Source organism: Schistosoma mansoni, chromosome W (genome assembly GCF_000237925.1).
Source record: "Schistosoma mansoni strain Puerto Rico chromosome W, complete genome".
NCBI classification, from domain to species: Eukaryota; Metazoa; Platyhelminthes; class Trematoda; order Strigeidida; family Schistosomatidae; genus Schistosoma; species Schistosoma mansoni.
The window spans coordinates 16,557,356-16,582,647 of record NC_031502.1 but is presented as its reverse complement, the minus strand read 5'-3'; the positions used below and the strand labels follow the sequence as shown (position 1 = coordinate 16,582,647).

Genomic DNA, 25,292 nt, shown 5'->3' with positions numbered 1-25,292 from the left:
GTCCCAGGGATATTGTGAAGTAGGTGTAACGTTTTTTGTTTTGTTTCGTCTCCAGAATTATGTTTTCGCGACGTCTTTAAAGGGCTACCCAGTTCAGGATATGCATGTGAGCTGCGCTTACCAAACATCCAACCCCGAGGACAAACCCAACATCAAGATATTATTTGTTATTAAATCTCATTATACTCATAGACACTCGACTTATCTATTCAAGGAGCTCAAATACTGAATAGTACTGACGAATTCATTCCTTCAATCATCAAAGAGATTTCTATTAGTACTTGTTGTCTGAGTCAGTACTGATGCGGCATGTGTCGCTAACCTTATTGATCCTATGAAATTTCAGTACCGATTTTAGTATACTCAAACTAAACTTATCTATCTGTACTTGTTTATGTACCTACTGATTAACTTTGAAGTCATCTCCAGAGTATCTCATTGTGATTATATAGTTACATCAACAACCATTTCTTATCATATTTCCATAATCTTCGTTTAAAAAATTTAATATCGATTCCTGACATTGTATTACCAGTGTACACTAATCAATTGCATCAAGTTCAATGTGATACTGTAGGAATCAAACTTTTAACAAGTTTAATACAGTAGAAACTGTTAAATTGACTTTATGTAGACTGATAAATATGCTGTTTATTTTTTCAGTTTTATTCATATCTCTCCCCTTCTCTTTTAGTCGATAATCTAACTGTTTTTGACATCTGTGCGTTGTGTATCCATGGTATTGGTGTTATCATTATAACTTACTTCCAGTACATGTGTTATACTAACTTCTTACTCATTAATTTGTCATGTTTTTGGGTGGATATTTGAATGGTTGAAGGAAAAAAAAACAGAATTTGTGAATTTAATGAGTCATTCATAAATGGAGTTTCATTCCCTTCTAGATAAAGTTTACTGTTAGTTTTACGAAAACAAATGTGTAAAATATCGGGCTTCGTAGTTTATAAATTTACTTCTGAATTAGATGAGAGCTGTCAAGTTATAAATGTTAAAATACTTTGTTTTGATGTTTATAAATGGTTGATGTTACAGTGTTTATAGATTGTTGATCAGCTCCAAGATCATGTCCCAGATGCTTATCGTAATTTATTGATCGACCTTTGATTGTATCCATTGTACAGACTCCAATTTACAGTGTAGTATGTTTTTACTTGATGTAGTGATTAAAAGATGCACGTCAGCAGCGTTAATAAAATTGACGTTTTTCTGAAATTCAAATCCCCATTCAGTTTCCGGCAAAGTATTCGAGTTGCGGTGTTCTCATTTTCAATTGGATTGTACGTACGGATAAATTGATAGGCGGTAGATAATATTGTTATGTGATGACTTAGTAGCTAAAGCATTCGGATTTCAACGAATGTGCCACGAGTTCGAACCCTTTGCTTACTTAGGGGGAAACAGGCATTAGTATGCTTCACATAAATATCATACCTCAATCTCTCCTACATAAATGTATCACATTAATCAACTAATATTGTACCCAAGTTCTAAATGCAGGAATTCGAACATGAAAGTTGAATAATTTTATTCGTTAAAAATTAGCTTTTTATGTGTTAAGCATAATGCAGTCCTACATTTGATAATATAGGCTTTTCTTACGATTGACTTTTAGTGTTTTTGTTACACTCTGATATGAGAAGAAGAATTCAACATTCAGCGTTATCAGACTCAATAGTTCTATCATGCAGAATGATGTTATTTTTGTCCAGGTGTTTCGCACTGCAATACAAACACGCAAATTTCCTCACTAATTAATTTTTTTACCCTTAATAAATGTATACTTTATTATGTATGCTCCCCATTGTTATTCTACACGAAAAATATTGACTATATTGTTCTATTGGCAGTAAAAAATTAACAGCCATCGGTTGTTTAGAATACATCGGTACTATTCTATTTCAACTTGTTCAAAGTAGTTGATATAATTGTGTGATGCAGCCGATAAATTATTGTAAATCTGCGTTTTGGGGTACACAAACCCACATTACAAATGTTAGTATAGGTAAACAACAAACATATATAACGGAATGTTTGTCATGCAGAATATTGGATTGTTTTTGGATCTACTAATCAGTTAACTGAAAGAAACCAGTATCATTTTATTGAGTGATAACAGATGTTTGTTGACGAAGTTCACTTCTAAGGATTGTTACTGATCGTCTGCTGATCATTTTATCTCATAAATGTGTTTTTTGAAATTTGATGAGCAATAGATTGAATGACAACTGCTTTTATTCCATGAGTGTACTCACTTCAGTTTTCCTGAACATCGACTATCATTTGAATTTATCTCTGGTGAATCTAGTTGTTGCAAAATCAAATTCAGAGGCCTGAAGCATTATTTCTTTAAGGTCATAGATGTGCCTTAACGTTCAATCCTTTGATTAACTGCCGTCAGCTTACAGTTAGCATATGTATTATAAAGTTAGGAAAGTTGTAAAGAACTGTTATCGCTTATGTGGTTGGATTCAGTTCGGTCACTAGGTGAAAGTTCATTGCTGGCATTCTTATTCCATTGAATCAAGTTACTGATTATACAACAGGTTGTATGGGTTTATAAACATATATTGCTTTTTTAGAGCAAGATATAGTTGACATTAAAGGTGTAATTTGTTTCATTTCTTAAATATTTGGCGTCTATCATAGTTACATTTATTGTCTAGTTACCGTAATAATGGTGATTTTCATCGTTTAATTGTAATGAACTTAATTTTCAACTAACTAACCACTAGATTAGAACCCTGTTGCATTCGACAACATTACGGCAACATAATACTGCCATTAATCTTAAAACAAAGCTCAGCTTGTCGCTTTGTTTATTTTTTTCTCTTTTGGGTTCTTTATATGAATTATTTTATATTGATTTTTACAAATGGTTTGTTTTGTTCTAAGAGAATAACATTTGATAATTTAATTGGCTAATTGTTTGTCGTAGTATGTGAATTAACGTCATCTCATAAGGGTTTTGTTGTTTTCATATTTGATGACATTTGTTTATATACAAATCACGTTATTCATCTGTTATTTTTCTTTTTCTTGCCTTTCTTCATCCCTTGCAGGTCTTTTCGATCCTAACTCACCTCCATATATTTTAGAAGCAAATAAACTTGTAAATATCGTTCTTGAGCCAATGAAATCATGGTCGGGTCAATGGCATATGCCCACCGCGCGTTATATACGTTATAATATAACAGTATCTTCGTTAGCTTCATCAGTTGGTGTATTTATGCGTCACAACACAATGCCAACCATTATACATTATGATATATTCGATAGAATAACTGGGCATAATTTATTAGCAAATTCTGGTCGACAAGAATTAGGCAGTCGTACAAAACGTGACACTCAACCAACTAACCGAAATTCAAAGTCTTTAATTCATATAAGTTCTAAAGTAAGTTCAACCGTTCTTTTTTATTTTTCCACGTTTTCCAGACATTGAGGTGATTTTCTTTTTGTCATCAAAAAATAATGTTACAGTTTCGGAAACTTTTATGTGAATGAACAAACATTACTTGGACGATCGCAGAATAATTGGCAATCTGATAGCTGGTTACGCCTGTGTTATAATATAATGCTTCCCTATCCTCAAGTTAATCAAGGATTGAACGAAGAATATTGAGTATGCTTTACAAATACTTTGAATATAGGTGATTGATTTTTCTAGGATCTTTGATCAAAAAAAATATTTCTCATGTTCACGTGATTAGTTGAGGAAGTTCCATTTTTCATTAGAATTTTAAGAAATCTATCGTTGTACAAACCCCACAATGTTCCCTTATGCATATTTTCAAATTGTGGCTAACTACTAATTCTATGAAAATTCTTCCTGATTGAAACTCTCCATCTTTGTGCAACCCTAATAAGTAGGCATCGACTTCGAAAATCTAATTTTATTTACCAAATTGGTTTTGTGGAAATGGCATACAATTTGAATGATTTTCTTCGTAAACTAAGGTCAACTCTATATCCACACAATAAATACAGAAAATAGGTAACCATGTAGTCAGTAGTGAATATTTTGAAAATTGGCTTCTTAAAATTCCGACGATGACCTCTGAAGTCGTTCAAAGAGATGGTTGAGTGAGATAGCAACTCATGAGTCAAATATGATGGGGGTGACGAATTGACTGAATTTAGAAATGTAAGCCAGTTCAATAGCCTTCAATTGTGTTATGCTTGCTACTTGACTTTAAACTTTCAGGTTCTCACATTCGATTGGATTTTAACTACGATCAGATGCCTGTTTATTGTTCTATAGTTTACAATGGTTGTACAAGTGACATCGGTAATTGATCACTTTTTCTACGTGCGATAAAAGTTTTATATGACTATCTTTAGTTTTATGATATTATGAAACGTTTTTTTAAGTTTCTAAGTTATTATGCTTTTATTTTTAAGATTAATTCTGCAATTTACTCGAAATTTCTATGCTATTAGTTCACTATTTAAAAAGAAAATAATTATGGTGGTGACAGCTTTTTACATCCTCATTACATGTGTTAACGCCTTGAATGTATTTCTTTGTCCTATTTTCCTCTAATGGCGGCACTAGTTACACATTTTTTAATCTTTTTACATGTTAAAATTTTGCACGTTTGTTAACTCACAGACAAAAAATGCTATTAGATAATCTCACAACACTATGCAGTTGTAAAACGACAATATAATATGACTAATAGAGTAATCAATGTCTATTTTAAACTAAGCTCCATAACAATCAATGTGCTCTTATAAGCAAAGTAAAAAACTGTCATATATGACTGTTGATATTATACTATTTCTTCCTATCTTAATTTAGAACAAACTTGATTGTTTGAGGTATTTGCAAAAATAAGCGTCGTCTACTTCCAGGCTAGTCTATACAATGATTTTTTTCTTTTTCTTGTTTATCTTTGTCTCTAGTTAGACTGTAAGATTTTTCAAAGATATTGTCGAATCTTTCAACTCTCAAACTAAATCAGTTGCCATTTATGTAATATTATTCAGTTGACTGACTAGAGTCTGATATTGATTTGTTTCCGTCCAAATTTCTATGCACTTTCACCAACGCAAATCAATAAAAAGGGAAGAGATCGTAAAGACAGATAAGGACTGCATTAAGAGTAGTTTTTTATTACATAACGTCAGTTAACAATTTGATAAATAGCTAGAGGCGCTGTGCATTTATTTTGTCTCAGGCTAGAACTAGTCGGTAATACAAATTAATTCCACGTTTTTTAGGCCTTCGTTCAATCAGTAGATAAGAGTTCGATGGTCAGCTATTATATGTTATAGCATAGAGCTGTTTCGTTAATATCGTTCGCAACATTATTTAGTTTGAAAAAGGTATGAATTGCAAACTTATGAACCGATTAGGGACTAATAATGTACTCAGTTAATGATGTTCATGTCATTGTTCAATATCTGACTACGTCATCAATTTTCGGCAAACTAATTAACTAGATAATTGTTAAATCTTGGATGGTTCAGAACAAAAAATGTGTAGTAATGTATTATCACCACTCATTTCTTATTGCTTTTCTTATTGTGTTGAAGTTATAACACCTTTTCCATAAATCCTATTGAAAATCAATAAACCACTTTCACTTCATTTAATATTAGAAATTTGTGTGATTCGGTAACCTATTTTAATTTTACCATCCATAGTATTCCTTTCCTGGAATAATTCTCCTTTAACACACATCTTTATAAACAGTGGATATATTCTCACTTATATTACTGATCAAATACTCTATGCCTATTTTCAGTGTCCATGTTTCGTACTCATGTATCGAAACTGGAAGTGATGTCCGTCAGTGTTATTCTATTCTGAAAATGAACAAGTGAATATCATATCACAGCAAATACTTTACGTTGTGGAATCATACACGTTTGACCCACTTAGTTTATGGCTAGTAGGTTTTTTTTTACAAAAAATAAACACCAATCACCCATCTCCCCCAACATACATTTATTTCGATATTCGAAGAAAAGTTTATTTAATATTTCCGTGATAAAGTAGTTCAAAGAAGTGTTCCTTTTTCGATGACATTGACCTTAACTGACATATTTGAGAGAATAGTTAAGTTACCGTTCCATCTTATTTATTTATAAACAAGTTATTAACTACAAATTCATTTATAGTATTATCTTAATGAAAAAAAATTCTCTCTTCACTTTGGTTAATTGAACTCACATATTGCATGTTGACCATGTAATTGTTCGGATAAATTTATTCTGAAAAAAGAGAGAATTCATGAAATAAATTTCTCGCTATTGTTGATCTGGAGGTAAAACTCCGCCTGTAGCTCTTCTAGGGTTACTACCGCTCTCAAGCCCGGGTAAAGGAGAAGAGTTGGGCATGGGGTGGATAACCCTATCCCATAGAACCTTGCTAAAAAAATAAGTTAACCAGACTAAACAAATTAAATCATTTAAACCCTGCCCTTCGAGTTGAAGGAAGAATTATGATGCCTCATGGTGAATGCCGAGATTCTTCAGAAGTCACAAGGCCGATGCCCCTTCTAACAAACAGAGCAACAATCAATATAGGTACATAGAATATTTGGAAAATGTGCGAGATCGGGATGACCAACCAAATAGTTACGAAAATGAGGAGATACAACTTGACGGTTCTCGGAATCATTGAAACCCATCGGACCCAAGCTGGACAGAAAAGGATGGATTCGAGAGAGATGCTGCTGCACCCTGGTCACTAAGAAAATGTTCCACATACTCAGTAAGTTGCTCTGATGCTGTCCAGAGAAGCACGAAATGCACTTGTGGGATGGGAATCCCATGGATCCAGAATTATCAAAGCATCATTCAAAACAAAGAAGGAAGGGATCACAATGAAGGTTATCCAATGTTATGCACCCACCAATGATAGCAACGACGACGATAAAGATCAGTTTTATGAGAGGCTGAAATCAATCATAGCTAAGTGTTCAAGAAAGGACCTCACCATCCTAATGAGGGACCTAAATACTAAAGTCGGAGTGAACAACACACAGGAAACAACCTGATTATCCTGATTGGAGACTTAAACTCGAAAATCGGAATTAACAACATCGGGTATGAAGATATTACTGAACGATATGCACTAGGAGAAAGGAACGAAAATGGTAAGAGATTTGCAGATTTATATGCCCTCAACAAAATGGTTATAGGCGGCATGATATTTCCACACAAACGCATACATAAGGCTACATGGGTCTCACCGGATCACACTATACAGAACTAGATCGATCATGTTTGCATCACTGAAAAATTCAGAAGGTTAATGGAAGACGTGAGAACATGGGAAGGAGCTTCGGATCGCCACCTGGTTGTGGCCAAGAGTAAACTGAGGCTAAAGAAGCACTGGACAACTAGGGAAACAGCAGTACAAAGGCTTAGTAAAGCCTTTCTTCAACATACTGACAAACTCAACAAACTCAAGATAGCTCTCAACAACAGGTTTCAGGTCTTACAAGATCTACTCAGAGAAGAGGAAACTACTATGAAGGACAAAAGGAAAAAGATCAATGAAACACTCAATTCGACGTGTCAGGAGGTATTCGACCGCAAGAAGCTTCATCATAAGGAATAGATCTTAATGGAAACCTTAAACAAGATTCATGAAAGGAAGAACATGAAGACAGTTATTAACAACAACAGAACAAGAACAGAGGAAGTCAAGGCACAAGCTGAATACACTGGAGCAAACAAGAAAGTGAAGATTAGTATTAGAGCTGGGAATCAAAAATATGTAGAAAATCCCTCAAGGACAGTTGATAAAGCTGCACGAGAGGGATATTTGAGACAGTTAAATGACGCGACGCAGAAACTGTCAGGAAACTATAGTAAACCAGAAAGACCGGTCAAAGACAAAGAAGGCAAGTCAATCACTGAAATTCAAGAACAGAGGAACAGATGGGTAGATCACTTTGAGGAACTCTTGAGTAGACCAGCCCCACTGAACCTATCAGATATCGAAGCAGCATCTACAGGCCTTTCTATAGATGTCACTCCACCAACGGTCGAAGATATCAGGATGACCATCAGACAAATTTATAAAGACAAAGCATCAGGACCAGACATTATGCTGGCTGAAGCACTAAAGTGAGATTTGAAGGTAAGTGGAAAGGTACTCCGCATTCTCTTCAGAAAGATTTGAGAAAAAGGACAAGTTCCGACAGATTGAAAAGAGAGATATCTCACTAATATACCAGAGAATGATCTGAGCATGTTTGAGAATTACAGATGCATCGTCAGGGAAAGTTTTCAACAGAGTGTTGCTGAATCAGATGAAAGATTCAGTAGTCGCCCAACTTCGACATCAACAAGCTGGATTCTGTAAGGATCGCTCGCGTACAGACCGAATCGCGACACTACGGGGCATCATTAAAAAATCAATTGAACGGAACTCGTCATTATACACCAACCTCCTTGACTATGCGTAGGCGTTTGTCAACGTGGATAAGAGAAACGTATATAACTTTCTTTGACACTATGGTGTACCTCTTTCTTCTTGTATTTGACTGGATTATAAAGATCCACACATCTGAGGGGAAGCACGAAATACAATATACTGCTTGGATGCAACTAGACGATTTGGACTTTGTAGATGGCATAGTTCTTTTATCCTACACAAAGCAACAAATGTATGCGATGACAACCAGTGTAGCAGCAGCCTCTGCATCAGTGGGCTTTGAAATACACAAGTGAAAAATCATGATCTTCAAAAACAAAACAGAGAATACCAACCCAATCACACTTGACGGAGAAGCTCCGGAAGAGGTGGAAACCTTTAGGTACCTGGACAGCATCATCAATGAACAAGGAGGATCCGATGCAGATGTAAGGTCGGAAATTTGCAAAGCAAGAGCCACATTCTTAGAGTTGAAGAACATATGGAACTCGAAACAACTGTCAACCAACATCAAAGTCAGAATCTTCTGTATAAAAGTCAAAGCAGACCTACTTCACGGAGATGAAATGTGGAGAACTACTACATCCATCGTCAAGAAGGTACAAGTATTTCTAAACAATTGTCTACTCAAGATAAGTAATGTTCGTTGGTCGGATACCATCGGCAAAACCCTACTGTAACAGAGGATAAGCCTGCTTTCATCGAAGAGGAAATTAGGAAAAAGATGCTGGAATGGGATATGACATATTGCAGAAATCATCAAAGTACACGACGAAGCAAGCCCTAACATGAAATCCTGAAGAGGAAAGCCAAATAACACACTATGTCGGGAATTCGAAGCAACTACAACTTGACTAAAACTATACTTCTCCTGTGAATGATTGTTGTAAAGTCATTGTGCATAATTGTTATTTGATCATTATATAGTTTACTTATATAATGAATTAAAATTCGACTTTGAACTGTTCTTTTTTATTAAAAAAAGACATTCGAAGTAGTATAAATAACAACATAGTCTCCGATAATAATGTTTCACTAGTTATTTTGAAATGAATTAATCATTTCACGGTTACAGAGTCTCAGTAAATGATGAAGTCATTATCCCTAATAAATGCTATGACAAATGAGCTAGGTGAAATTTATACACTGAAAATTCAGCAGCTGATGAAAAGTTCTCGGGATTCTTCTGTTTCATGTTATATATTCATTCCTTATATTTCGCTGTTGAAGCATACTGGTTCCACATGTACGGCATTCCTATTGCACGTGATATTCTAGTTATTATCTGCATCTACCTCATATCTTTATTGCACTAAGAAATAAGATTTCTATTGAGCAATATGTTTACAGTTTCCGTGTATATGATTGATTAGAATAAACTTGAATATCAAATATTTCGAACTGATTTTCTACATTTTTTCTCCAATTTCATAGGATGAATTACGTGAAACTGGGCGTTTGCATTATTTAGATGAAGGGATATGGTTTCTGGCTTTGGTTAACGATCAGCCTCGACGTGAGCCAATCAAATTCGCTATCGGTGATGCAGGTAATTATAACTAACTGATTTATCTGTAAATGTATATCTTTTTTGAAGTTCGCGATTATATGGGTTATTTCTGTTTTGTTAATTAACAGGATGTTTATTTCGATAGTTTTTCTACAATAAATTGCCTAATAATATGTGTACTTTACTCCACTACTTATCAATTTGAAAATATATCTCGTCACAGATCGCCACCAGCTGTCAATTCATCAAAACTAGGGAACACGTCTGGAATTTTCCTTTTATTTGGAACTTTTCAGAAATCTAAACGTATCTCAAATAGCTATCCAGAGTGCACTAGTTGCATTCGTTTACATGCTGTCATTTAGCTTATTTCGTACTGTAATTATTGCTTTAAATCGATATAAATCTCATTCATCGAATAATGCAGGTTTCGTTTAGATTAAATGATTTAAAAATGCCTAATAATAGGATTTTTTTGTATTTGGGTGCTTTCAATTTGAATTCGAGATAAAGTTATGCAAGACTTGTCTATTGTACAACTTATACTGCTCACTGTTATACACATATAGCAGTCTACCGACTACGGTCATCGTAAATAATCTGGTCATCATTTGAATAACCATAGATCTAACTAATTTTAGTTGATATCCAACAATGTATTGTAGGATCACCTTACAAACGCAACACTAAGATATTGTACTCATTGATGAGATCCTGTTTGAACTGTATTTAGTAGCTAAGTTTGTTAAATTAACTATGTGGTAATGCGTTGAATTGGCAATTCATAGATTCCATTTAAAATACAAATCTCCTTACAAACTCATATTTTATTCTCACGAAGTTAACTATCCTTTGTCAGTCAATCAGCATTCAAAAGACTTAATTTGTATTATCTAAATGCATAGAATATCTAACGAAAAATACTGTGAATATTATTCGCCGTCAATCATCATTAGAAGTTCATCTACAAACAATCAAAATTTATTATTATTGTTATTATGAATCATTTGTATGTGGATAATTAATCTTCATCAAATTAAAACAAGAGAATAATGAAACCATCATTGATGATAAATAAACCGAACGTAAAATATTTGTTAATTAATGAGATGCGATGTATGTAATTGTTTTATAATTTATCTGAATCATCAAAAATAACAGTTGAATCATCATGGTATGAAATAATAATAATAATAATAATAATAATAATAACAATAATAATAATAATAATAGAGTGTAGATTGATGTACCCGCTCATTTACTAGACGAGGAAAAATGTGGGTCAACTTAGTTACCTTTGTCTATAAGTTGGTATATTATAATGGTTTATCACTGAGTGTATATGTGTGAGTGTATGAATGGCAGAAACCTATTTTTCTTATGTGCATTTGTTTTCCTTATTGAATTATTTCATAGAATTAATACTTATTATTCTAAATTTCGTTAGAAAAAAGAAACTGCAAGATAAACGTATTTGGGAGATGGATTTCTGTATAATTCTTTATCAACTATGTGTTTTACTGATTCAATTAGGTACTTTGATTATTTAACGCGTCTCAAATTTTCCTTAATCAGTGAATGTTTCGCTCACAACTGTTTTTATTTTATCAAGCAATCTGCTTTCGTGAAGTCTTCTCTCAGTTCAAGTAAAACGGAATGAAATGACGTGCGCATGGGATTACCTGATAATTTAATTATTAGAAAGTGCTTTCACTGTATTGATTTCTTGAACTTTTGAAGTCGAAGTACCCGTGATAAATTGATTCATTTTTCTTTATGCACCACCGTATTTGATACCGTCTAAAGTATATCGTGCCCTCAATCTGTAGTATGTCAACTAAGAAATATAGTGTGAATCTATAAACTAAATAGTTTAATATCAAGGTGAACCTTGTTCGATTTTTGCTGATTGAAATTAACTGACTAATAAGACGTTGATATCAAGCCTTTCTCATCACTTTCACTTGCAAGTCAACAATAATTTACTTGTATGAATTAATGCTTCTTTTGTAACCTTCTCCGTTTGTTAGTGTGATGTGAAACGTAAAGTATTCATCTACTTAATACCATCATTCAATGTAAACAAACAAACCACTTTATTTAACTGAAGTCATAATATCAAGTACAAAGTTGTGGATACACAGGTTTAAACCTCAAAAAAACTCCTATGAAATGTTTATTTTGTTAACACAGTTTAGGTTATAAGTTGTTTTCTGATGGTCTCTCATCCTTCATGTTAATAATACTATTGTACACATGTAAATGATTACTAATTGTTAGTCTATCTGTATATACATGGAATAATAATATTGTTTTCCTTTTCTACGTTCAAAATGATTTCCTTAAGGCGGACTATCACCGTTCATAAACAAATTTGTGTGCACATAAAAGTGTTATGTAAATATAAAATATCAAGTTGTAAACTATACACTGGAAGCCAGTGTTATGGTTGTAGAAGGGGGTGGTGATCATGCAGTAATAGAAGTAATAATAATAGTAGTAGTTTTGATTGTGATTATTCATGTTGTAAACTGACCTTGTGGTCTTACAAAGACTGTTTATGTTTACGTTTTTATTTACTTATTACCACGTGGATTTATGTGCAAAAACATTATTTATATGTTCTTTGTTTTTACTTTACGGTATAGCTATTGTAATTTTTGTGTAAGGAAACTCAATTCCTCCTTTTTTCATTACTGACTGTCTCACCCTGGTTAACTTTCTTGACGATACTTTTTTAAATTTGAAGATCTGATTATTTGCCTTAAGTATTTCCTCGTTCTGTTTAAAATCAGCATTTTGTCTTCTAAATAAACACTAATATAAATAAGAGAAAGAGGAGTTGTAGCATTATAGATTATGTAGACTGAACATGTTTCATTCAGTAAAAATATCAAATCTTACAACGATGGTTGATGTAAGCTTAGTCTAGAAAGGTTAAGAGTCTTGCTCATGTAGTGATTGACTATATATTTCTTTTCCTGTAGGATCCTCTCGACCTATTTGATTGGGTTCCTGTAATATTAGAAGTTACTAGTTGAAAGTTGTATACGACAATTTGAAATAGATCCCAAATAGACAGATGCGTTTGTTCTTATCAAATATATGGTTTTGTTTTCGTTTTTTATTCATATCCCTTTTTAGCTCATTTGACAATCATTATATCCGCTTGTTGACATCGTATTGCAGTGTTTGTTCGAACTATGACAAATTTTATGTTGTATCTATCTATGAATAATATTCTTGACATTTTCTGTGACCATCATATGTCTATGGATAATGTAATATTCGTAATGACTTCCAGAGGATTTAAATTATTGTCTTTCAAGTTGTCATTATGGTGTGTCAGCGCATCTAGTGAACTCTAGCGCGCTCCTATTCCTACCTCTACTCATAATTTATTTACGTACCCCAAAGCATTCCCAAACGTTCATCTGTTTAACATCCGGCCACTATGTAATACGTTAATGATAGACAAAGACTTTTGAGTTTATTCGTAAATTGAATTTCTGGTATTCATATATGTTTAGGAGATCTAGGATTATCTGCCTTTTTTATAAGAAGTGATAGTTTTCTCGTAAAAGGGTAATCGTGTTAACGTTTTCCTAGTTTATCTCTGACCATTGTTTTCATTCGATTGACTGTTGTCACTTTCAATCTGCTAATTTTATGGTATCCCATGGCCATGCTTTTTGATGTAAATTAGAATTATTCTGCTTCAAATTCGGCTTCTTGAATATCGATCTTTCTCTAAGCACCTATCTTCCCTCTGTGTTTCAACTTGTTGGTGATAATTGTTAAATTATTGTGTTTGTCAGTTAACCTGTCTATCAACTTCGCATTAGATCTCGTTCCTATCATAAGAATCGCAATTGTTCGTGATTAATTACCATAAGACAAGCGCAAAACGTAACATTATTACATTAGTCTTGTTAGTAAATCAGTCGATATTAATACAAATATCTTTGGTGGGTGATTTTCAAAAGACGTTTTGATGAAAATATAGTTACACCTTGTGTAAATTTATTCACCTAATATCGAAAACACTATGGAAATAACTTACAATTTATCGCACCAATATTATGTCATCTATAAATCTATTAACTTCAAGAATAATAATCTAGACTGCTAATCATCCTATCGAACCTTTTCTTAGAATAACTACCTTAAGGTTCTTTTACTTCAGGATTCTTTTCTATTTTTCATTGTTTTTATTGATAAATAATAGAATTCACTTTGTAATCAATTATCCATTTTAACATTTACCAGCTTAGTTTTGAAACAGCTAGCTGCGATTGAAAAACTACAGTCGTTCTGAAGTGATCCTTTAGAAAGTCACCAGGAACCAAAAAAGTACGACTAAAGCCTTGATACAGCACATTAGCGAACAATTAGATCTTCATCACACTTAACTCTCATACACAGCGAAGACCTGATGGTTTATCTTATTTTACCTCATTCCTTTCATACCTCTTATTTATTAGTAGCAGATTGTTCATGCAAGTCTTATCACCTAATTTCTAATGGTTATTATTGTAGTGCATTTACTTTTTCTAATTTTAACGTACTTCCTCTGTCGAAATCCCTTGTTCATGTTATCATGCTGACGACTACTCTCATTTTTACTACTCTACCTGTCACCTTACTGCCTATTTATACTTTGTATCAATGATTCGTATTTCCTACGTTCATTTTATTCAAGTTATAGCGCAGCTATTATTCAATTCCATCTTAATAACTGTCCCACTACAGACTTTGTCGAATCCACAATTCACTAGAACTTCGAGAATCACGTCACGTAGTATAACCATAACAAGTTCCAAATTAGGAGAACTCTTTAAGTGTTTTGTGTTTTTAGTGATTTACTAACTTACTTCGGTGCATTGTGAAAATATTCTTCAAGTGTCTACATAGTTTCCAGTTTATCTACTTTTTAATCACTTTTTCGTCGATTATAACTATGGACTCATGCTTTCAGCTATGAAACACACTAAATCTCCACAAAACCCCTTCTGATGATTATAACTATTATCGGAAAAATGGCTAGATTCACTAATCTTCAAGTTAGTAAAATGTATCATGAATGGTTTAGCAAAGAAGATAAATGTGACATTGATTTGATCTTTTAACTGCTTATCATTTATGAGCTTCAATATCTTATGCAAAGTAGTCTATTAAATTGCTTTTTATTATTCCAGAGAACCCTTTTTCGTTCTTTTATCGTAACTGAATCGCTAAAAATTCCTAATCGTTAAAGTAATGCTTATGTACATAATTTCCATGTGTACTAAGGCCGCGATTATCGCTCATCATGTAGTGCTTATTTTATCTTCTTTTCTATAGCAGAAAATGCTTTTCGTATCTCACTACAATGATTCACTTGTCTTCAAATCATCGCCAATAATTTAGTTTTGTTATTCCAATCTTGTTGACTGAATACACATCACGCCCTTTCAATCATTTTACTGTTTCTTTCATCTTCAGTATTATCATTCTTTACCATGATTTGTACATTTGTTTTTATTTCCACCCCGGTAAGTTCTTTATTATAATCTGTAAATCTCTAACCAACACACACAAGCAAACCACCTAGACGCCTACAAACTTGTAAAAATAACAACATGTAGTGTTTCTGTGAAACGGCCACGGGAAAAAGTTCCATAGTCTAGAAACGCAAGGTAGATAAATTCATGTCGAAAAAATCATATCATTCGTCTGCTTTCGTATTAAGATTTTTTTATCACTTAATTAATTAATTTATTTGAACACATAAATATTGGTACAAAGGGGCACCAAAAACATATGCACCACACAATAACAATGAGAATGTAAAGTGCGTGTAAGAAAAGGTATAACAATAACGAACAGAGATTAGTGTATGATGGTGAAATAATAAGAATAGTAATAATAATAATAGTGGGGAAAATAGTTCAGTTAGCAAAGGTTCAACCAGAAAGAATTCTTCCAGTTGGAGAAGTTACGTCTATTTTTTAGGAAGAAAGTAAGATAAACTTACACCAGGATTGCCACTGGTTTCCATTCTGAGTCATATCTGATAACGTCTCCAGCCATTGTGTTGCATCATCTCCCGGACCTCGACCGGAGAGTAGTGAAGGACCAACAGAAGCCAGCCCTTTACAGCTTTCTTTCATACCACGATACCATGTCATACGCTGACCACCTCCCCACTCTTTCCAACCAGTTCCAGCATCAGAAAATAATGCACAACGTGGAATTCTCTGGGACGACATTCGTAGAACATGTCCAAGCAGCCAAAGTCGGTGTTTCAAGATGGTGACACCAATTGAATTATCATCGCTGCGCCCGAACACACGATGCCGAACCTCTGCATTACTAACATGGTGTTTCCACTGAATTTCAGCAATACTTCGAAGACAATGACAATCAAATACAGAAAGTTGTCTAACATCTTCAACTCGGAGAGGTCAGGTTTCACAAGCATAGAGCAAAACTGCTCTCACCGACGCGTTGTAGATCCGACCTTTTACAACCAGACCAAGATTACGATGGTACCAAAGGTGACAAAGATTGGCATAAGCCTTTCTGGTTTTCACTATACGTAAATCGATCTCGTCGCTCACGCCACCACCACCAACACTTACTCAGCTACCTAGATACATGAAATTCTCGACTACTTCTATCTGCTCACTACCCAGAGTGAGTGCAGGTTCAAGGTCCTGCCAGTGTTGTAGAAGTACTTTGCAATTAGAAGGTGCAAGGCACATACCATACCTACGGACACTGATTGCCAACTGATTAAGTGTGGATTGCATGCCTTGGGTATTGTCGTATAGTAAGACAATATCGTTCTCATACTCAAGGTCGAGAAGTCTTTCTCCAGGCAACAGATCGACACCATAATTACCTGCATCCATCAGAGCCGTTTCCAAAATGTCATCGATGGCAAAGTTGAAGGAAAACGGTGAGATTGGGCAACCCTGTCTAACCCCACTTCTTAAATGGAACAACGGAGAGAGGTGGTTGTGCTCCTCACTCTGCCTGAGGTGTTAGTAATATGGGGCTTTTGGGATGTTAATAAACTTCTCAGGCACACCCTTCTTCAATAGACAATCCTGTCCAACGAATGGAAGGCCACCCTGATGATAAGAAACACTGTGACATTTGGCATGTTATAAGTATGGCGATGTAATAGGATTTGACAGAGGGTAAAAATATGATCAATATATCATTGACCAGAACGAAAACCAGCCTGCTACTCGCGAGTCAATCTTTCTCGGGTTTTGAACAACCTACGAAGTATGACAGAAGCCAATATTTTGGACGCAATCGGAAGTAGACTTATCCCCCAATAGTTGTTACAGGAACGATGTGATTATTTTTACAAAGATAGTTTACTATCCACAACTTTATAAGATCTCATAGCTACTAATACCCAGGAGGCATAAAATTGTTGTTTAGTTGTGGTTTATGGGTATGTAGCGTCACTTCACTAGCTCCTTACAGGTTTGAACATAGAATTATATGCACGTATTTATGTTTTAAAACCATGGAGAAAGGTTTTTACGAATAACGTGGTTTATTTTCATCTTCAACAGTTTGTTAAATATTTATATCCATACTTAGAGTAATGTATTATAATAATCTTTTGTGATTCTTATACAATTAAAGTCTGTCGTAAAATGAAGTTTCTCTCTACTTGGTTATTCGATTTAGTTCACTTAGCTTTCGCCAATAAGAAGTCATTGAAACACTTTTGACAATAGACCCGTCAAATAAATCAATTTTTTGTTGTGTATTTTCTAACATCATCTTATAAACCTTAGTGTATAAAATTAAATGTCTCCGTAAAAAGAACTAATAAACTTTTTTCAAATAATCCTACTGTTCAAGAAAAAGCAGTTTAATTTAAAAAGGATCGACTTCTGTTTTTCATCTTTGAAACTCATATTTAATTTATTCGTTACAGCTTTGGAAGCTCTTGTGTTTGTTTCCTAATGAAATTCAGAATCCATACTGAAAGCTATTTCGAGGATAGAACCAAGTGTTCCTTATCAAGGTTTAATGATTTTTAGTAGATATTAAGTTGATTCAAGTTTTAGAAAATGGTTTCGAAACACGACGATACTGCTGCCAATCAATTCGATATTTTACCAGCAGTTCCATGTCTTTTCACTTAATTGCCAAGAACAACACTCACTGACTGAGTTAAAGTGAAAACCAAACTGTAATGTAGTTTTTGTAAATTATTTGATAAATCGTTAGTCCCATATCAAAACTCAGGTTTTCTGTCCACACTTCAGACAACATCTAACGTATGCATTGATTAAACACTAGGTTTTCTCAGTGTTTCAAAATAAAAACATTAATCTTTATAAGTTCAGGTTTCTGTTTTAAACTATATAACTATTTCAGCGGTGGCCCACTGATGAGCATCAAAAATTAATCTCATATTAGTCGCCTAAAAATATCTAGTTCCTTCAAAATGGTTGTCTTTACTGAAAATTATATTGTTCATTTTCAAATCCGTGATTTCATTTAATGAATTTGATGGGACTATGTAAAATTACCAATTAGGTTTCCAGATCATTTGATACTGAACTCATAATTTATGATTTACCGTTGACCTTTTTCTATGGTTTATGCATCCTATCTTTTTCATTCATGTTCAACATTGTTGATTAGCAGTAATTGTGGGTTAAACTTCAAAACGTGAAATAATTATGTGTTATTATGCCATTTACTTCCAAAGACAATAGACTCAAAGCACTGGTTAATCTGAATTATGTAATTGTTAGTGCTTTTCGCTAAAGTATATTTGTCAGTTCATGCTGTATTATAGCTATCGTGTACCTATACTATTCAATACTATATTGAGGAACATTGTGTTTCAGTTATCTATGCTAAATTTATATAATCTTAATGACCTTGGAATCATGTGTAAATCTATTCACTAATATTGCTTTTAGCATTTTTTTTCCTAATAATGAGCTTCTTTTTGACAAAATGAATACTTTTCTCAGTGTTCTGGTTCTGGTTAAGAAAAAACATATCCTAAATTCTTATTCACTTCAATGAAAAATTGACAATCTAATGTGCATAAATTTTGTGACATGATCTCCCATAAGATTGCCATCATCATTATGAAACAAAATTCTTGTATAAACCTGTTTGTCAGAGATTATTCAAGTTTACATTCCATTCAATATTCAAATGTCACAGTGTTGTTTTTTGTTGGTCATTTTTAACGGTTAAATGCAAAATTATGAGAATTTATCCAACACTGTTCAAAGTAACATTTTTATCAAATTCTGACATGCTATTGTACAATGATTTTACAATGCCTCAAGTGAACAGTGTAAACGAAACATCACTTCACGAAATTCGTAAGTTTATTTCTCACCATCCATAAGAATGCCTGATTATTATGAATTCGCAGCTGGAGTCACTTCACTTATTTCAGTCACGTTCTGGTCCAGACTTCATAATTTATCCGTAAATTAAAATTTGTCGCACGTAGCATGTAGTGAAATCACAAAAAAACTCCCCAAATTATTTCAAACCAAGGAAACAATACGGTTTTGCTTTTGTTACTAGTGTTTTACTTCAAACAGAATTTCAATGTTTGTTACAAGTTTTCCGGCTATTCATGAATTTCGTGAATCGACTGTAACTATTCTGACGATCAATAAAATCACTTACCTTTAATAGTACCTACATATTACGTTTTCTGTCTATATACCATTATATTTTAAATGAATTTAGAAATCTAACGATATTTTTTTCGTCATATTTCTAATATCGCTTCTCCGTTTGTATACTTTTGATCAGTAATGCGACGAGGTTGTCCAAATGATTGCAGTAATCGTGGTGTGTGTGATGGTGGTGTTTGCGATTGTGTGAATGGATTCAAAGGTCCAGATTGCTCAATAGGTAAGTGCAACTATAGTTCTTTTCAAATACTATTAAATAGTGTTCATGTCTCCATGTTTGATAACAATAATTTGGTTTTTTTTAAATCTTAACCCATTTATCAAAATTCCATAATTTTTTATCTTTGATGATGTAAAAAATGAGGCTGAACCATATAGTCTTTTTTATTTCTCATATTTATATGTAAATATTAGAGTCGTTTTAACTTTCAACAAGTCTCCTCGAAGATAAGCTTTCATTCTTTGAATATAATATTTTATTTACTCACTTTTTAGGCAACAAAATAAACCAGGTATCTTGTTGATTGTATCGACTTATTTATGGCCTTTGCTTTTTCTATCACAACTGAATACTTATTATTTGCTTTATAATGTTAGGCTACTTAATAATGTTTAGAAGTAGTTATATGTTTTTAATTCACGGTTATCTTCAAGGTAATCAAGGCGACTTGTGTAATAACACAAAACCAACATGAATAAGCTTTTTCTCAATGAAATTTTCAGTTTTTAGATTATTTTCATCATTGACTGTTATTGGTAGTTAGAGAACTGGATGGCTATCTCGCCACAGTTTTAATGCTCTCTGATATTCAATGACTATTTGGGTAGCTAATCCGTGATTAAAGCTATCTTCAAAATAAAAAAACTCTTGAGTTCTTGTCTTCCAAGGGCCTAAATATGTCTGTGTATGGCTTACGGCCAGCCGAATGAAGCTCATAATTCTTAATATAAGCCTAAGCTATTCTCTTAACTCTGGATACACTTTTATTTGTTTACTACGCACCTCTATTCATTTGGTTCAAACCATTTACTGTTGGTTACAAATAGTCATTATCATTAGGACATGTTTTCATTTGTTTTGGTAATTAATTTTCTCCTAATAACCTTTATGTCTGATTTCTATAATTTCAGTTAAAAAATGTTCTGTATTTGTCTTTCAATCTGATATGTATTTATGCATTTATCTCATTATTATCTAATAACAATAACTATAGCTGAGTTACCAAAAGTCTGTAGTGGGCATGGTGATTACGCATCTGGTGCTTGTCGATGTTATCCTGAATGGAAAGGGCATGAGTGTCAGATATTATGGTCTGAATGTGAAGATTCTACCTGTTCAGGTAATGGTCGTTGTGTTGTTGGTGAATGTCAGTGTTATGAAGGTTATGCAGGGAATTTGTGCCAGACACGTAAGTCATTTTAATTAATTGATAACTACACTTATGTTATCGTTACCCATCAATTCATTGTTAACTGAATGGATGTAATTATGTTTAATGACTTCTGTTTATTTTCATTCAGCATATATGTTAATTACTTAGTTAACTGTTTAATTTATTTACAACAACAACTTCTACTACCATTAAATAAACGGAACTTAATGATGTAATTATTTTTTTATAATTTCTAAGTTTATAAATTTTCTGCGCACTATTACTATTATTTTCATTTGTCTGTTTGTCCATTGTACGTCTACATTTTCCCATGCATTGAGTTTTTTATATCCATTCATTTATACTTTTCTATTGCACACCTACATGCACACACAGAGACACTCGTCAATCAGCATGTACACTTTGCAGATAGAACTTATAATTTTGCTAGATGGCATCAATATAAAATAATAAAATGAAAAGATAATTACATAGCAAGTGAGAAAACCCATTAATGATCAGTTTGGAGATGTTTTTCGCTGTTAATGATGAATAATGAAAGCATGACTAAGTAGCTCCTTTGTTCGAATGCTTCTCTAATTAAACCCGGAATGTCTAATTCGTTTGACATCAAACGTTGTTGCTATCGAAATAAATTCCGTGTCTTCTGTAATTTCAGTTACCTTTTTGAATTGACTCATTTCAAAAACATTAGTTGTTAATTAAAACATCAATATGATGATGAGCGATCAAAAATTGTTTTGCTTAAAAAAATTACGCATAGAGGTATATTTTTCTTCCAACTTTATTGGTTCATGAATATTAGGGATCATCTTATGCTTCCCATTATCCATCAATTAAATCAGATGAGTTTTAACCAGCCAACTAAATATATTTACATGGCCTTAGAAGTAAGCGAGAAATACTATAGCAAAGGAGCGATGAACCAATAAACAAAATAATTTAGGTTGCTACGAATAATACCTACCGTACAGAATTATAGTCATCAATTCGAAATAAGCAACAAATTAATAAGTAAGGAAAACAGTTTACAAAGATTTAATCATCACCAAAAGTATATCGTACATAAAATGAGTGATTGATAATTCTGTATTCAATATTCCATGCTTTAATCAACCCATGGATCTTTATACTGATAGAATGACAGTACTTGAATAGGTCCATATTAATGAATGAACATTGATATTTCATACTAATTCTAACTTATCGATTCATTGGTTAAATGTTTCCAGTTACTATCATCTTTATAATTACACATCTTGGTGGAATTATTCCATTTTACCTACGTAATTTGATTATTCTTTCCTGTTTTACGCTACAATAATATATTAGTTATATTAACTGCACGAATTATTTATGTTTGTCTGAGCATTGTTTTCTTCATCAAACAACAAAACCCCACCAGAACGTCCATTTTTTCCAATCGCTATTATATTTGACCTGGTTCCTAGCCACCACCTACATGAATTTTCACTACTGGCCTGTGTAAAAACATAGTTTTAGAGGCGGCCAAACCAAAATGTGACATGAGTCCGTGAATTTGTTAACTTTTGACCTTATTTATTTTAGAACTCGTACGCTATCTAGTTGAATTCAACGCGATAATCGCCATCACTGGTTGGAAACTTTAAGTGATATGGACTTCGCCTATATTCCCTCATTACTTTCTTTTTTTTCCGGACGACATTCTCTGTTGAAATGAAAACACTGAACAATCGGTCAAATAATAATAATATTTTTGCACTGATGAGATTTAATTTTTTTCACATATGTTCCATAGAACGCATTAAAAATGTCATTCTAAGCTTTGTTTTCATTTCATTTCATATTATTTACCGAATTCAGGAACATGTATCTCTTTCAATTGTTCCGGACATGGAGTTTGCATGAATGGAAACTGTCGATGCTTCAATGGTTGGTCTGGTATCGGTTGTGAGCTACCCGTACCTAATCATTTAATAAATTCTGAGCTAATTCATCCGTCTAATGGAGCATCTGCATCCGGCAATACGGGTAATGGAAGAAATCACAATAATAATAACAACAAAATGTCTAACCGATTAATGATGAAGTCAGTGTCTTCTACTTCTTCATCGTCTGCACGAGCGATGGGATTATCATCCGCACCTGTTAGATTGTTGTTAGATGCAGCACCAGAACAAGGTAAAATTGTTTATATGAATATTTTAATTCTTATGCCTGTTAATTATGTTATACTACATTTTCTGTTAGTCCTTTCTTCTTATTCCCATTTTTCCCGCCATATGATCAAACTGCCAACAGAAAAAAATAATGGGATGCTCTAGTTGTATATGTACCTTGAATAAATAATTTTTACCTCACTGAAATCGATTCGGTTTAGCGTAAACTTATCTGTGTGATTTAACCAAAAGTTAGAAATTCTTAGCTTTAGATGGAAAGGTTTTATATTTCGTAGTTTTACAAGTATTTATTTTAGTCATTTAATATTATTATTACAGATGACGTATATATTCAGGTAACCAGCACACTATTTCTCCAGTGTTTAATCACTCGAATTTCAACCCGTCTTGAATCATGTTCTTATCACTCTTAATAGTGACCTTATAACAAGTATCAGTAAAAACGTTATATACAAACATATATTATGTCGTATTACAGCTTGAAATATGATTGTTGAGGAAATAATCATTTATAGCAGGTTAGTTCATTTAATGTAAGCGAAAGTTACGTGCAATGTTTGTCAATATATGTTAACTGATAAAGGTAAAAAGATTTATTGTGATTATAAATTATATATAGCAAAATATTTCTCGTTTTAATAACTCTCAAACACAATGAAATGGAAGTCGTAAAGTTAACTGATAGTTACAAAATCACCCTGTAATATGTATAAGCAACACGAGCAAAAAAAGTGGAATGATTGAACCTAAATTTCAACTTATAACGTCATGAAACCATTACTCGTAAGAAAACTATGCAATTATCTTTAAATTTGCTAGTAGTATTTTCCCTGTTCTTTTTTTCAGAATGCACACTCGACTGTAGTTCTCATGGTGTATGTGAATATATGGATGGTTATGATCAGCCTGTATGCCGATGCTTTTCTGGTTGGACAGGTTCCGATTGTAATACAAAACGATGCGATACTCGTTGTTTTATAAATGGATATTGTACTAATGGTACATGTATTTGCAAAGTCGGTTGGAATGGAAAGTACTGTACATTAGGTAATTTTCTGATCGATTTGTTATTTTGCAATGCAACCGAAAAAAATATGTGAATAATCTAGATGTATTGACATGAAATACTCATCTGTTGGTTACACTAATTATCCGGACAATTTTTCCATTTTAAATTTAATTTATAAACTATCCAAAAAGACATTTGGTCGACATTCTCTGATCTTTTGGTAAACACAGTAACTAAATGTTTATATGTAGGCACGTGAATCACACAGGTGTTCGCTATCTGTTACATCAAGTGAAAAATAGGAATCAGATTGCTAATACCAGACTTGAGAAATGCAAGCAGATCCTTGACCTTTTGTGAGAGCGTGAATTATATCTCCAACTTTTATTAGATTCTGATAAGAGAGTGTATGTTGGTAGTATACTCACAAATATCCAATCTGTCATATATAACTTATGACTTGGCACACATTTTCATCGCACCAAGTAGCCACAACCTATATCAGACTCTAACTGAATGTTTCGACCTGAATTTATATTTAATTTAGCTGATTGAAAGATTTTGCTACATCATAATTTGCTTGGTAATATTTGGAAGATGTCATCACATCACTTCAATTGAGGCATGCAAAGGGAAGCCATATTTACGCCAGTCCCATGCATTTTCATCAGCAAGGGCAAAAAGATCTCTAACTACCTACTTATAAGAAAAAAGAAAATTTTATAGCTCCCAAGTTCAATTCAATAAGCTATATCTTAAAAACCTAGTACAGGTTTATATGATTTGTTGCGAGCAGTAATCGTAGTGTGAGGGTTATTGGTGCTATCTGTCTAACCAAACCAAACTAGATAGAGCAGGATTTGTAGCTGTGACCAAGTAGCTGAAAGTCGAGTGTTTAAACCACTAAGCCATCAAATACAAACTTCATGTTAGAATTTAGAGGAAAATAATTATTGAGTTCCTAACTTGAACCATTGATATTTTTCAGAGTTTGTCTAACAACTGCGTTGCAACACTAAACTCAACTTAAGCGAAATGATACTAAGCTATACATAGGTTGTATCTTAAGACTGACCGAAAACGTTTTGGTATTTTTCGCCTCAACAAAC

General features: G+C 33.2%; 1 protein-coding gene across 1 annotated transcript in view; it reads left to right on the top strand.

Moving 5' to 3' along the window:
* Positions 1 to 25,292, top strand: part of Smp_150770 (putative teneurin and n-acetylglucosamine-1-phosphodiester alpha-n-acetylglucosaminidase) — a gene marked incomplete at both ends in the record, with an annotated part of 72,881 nt that overhangs the window by 4,078 nt on the left and 43,511 nt on the right. The window contains 4 exons of the mRNA XM_018788770.1: positions 3,081 to 3,415; positions 9,851 to 9,965; positions 19,737 to 19,838; positions 24,021 to 24,221. Coding sequence (XP_018654280.1) covers positions 3,081 to 3,415; positions 9,851 to 9,965; positions 19,737 to 19,838; positions 24,021 to 24,221 — 753 coding nt within the window. The remainder of the gene's footprint in view (positions 1 to 3,080; positions 3,416 to 9,850; positions 9,966 to 19,736; positions 19,839 to 24,020; positions 24,222 to 25,292) is intronic.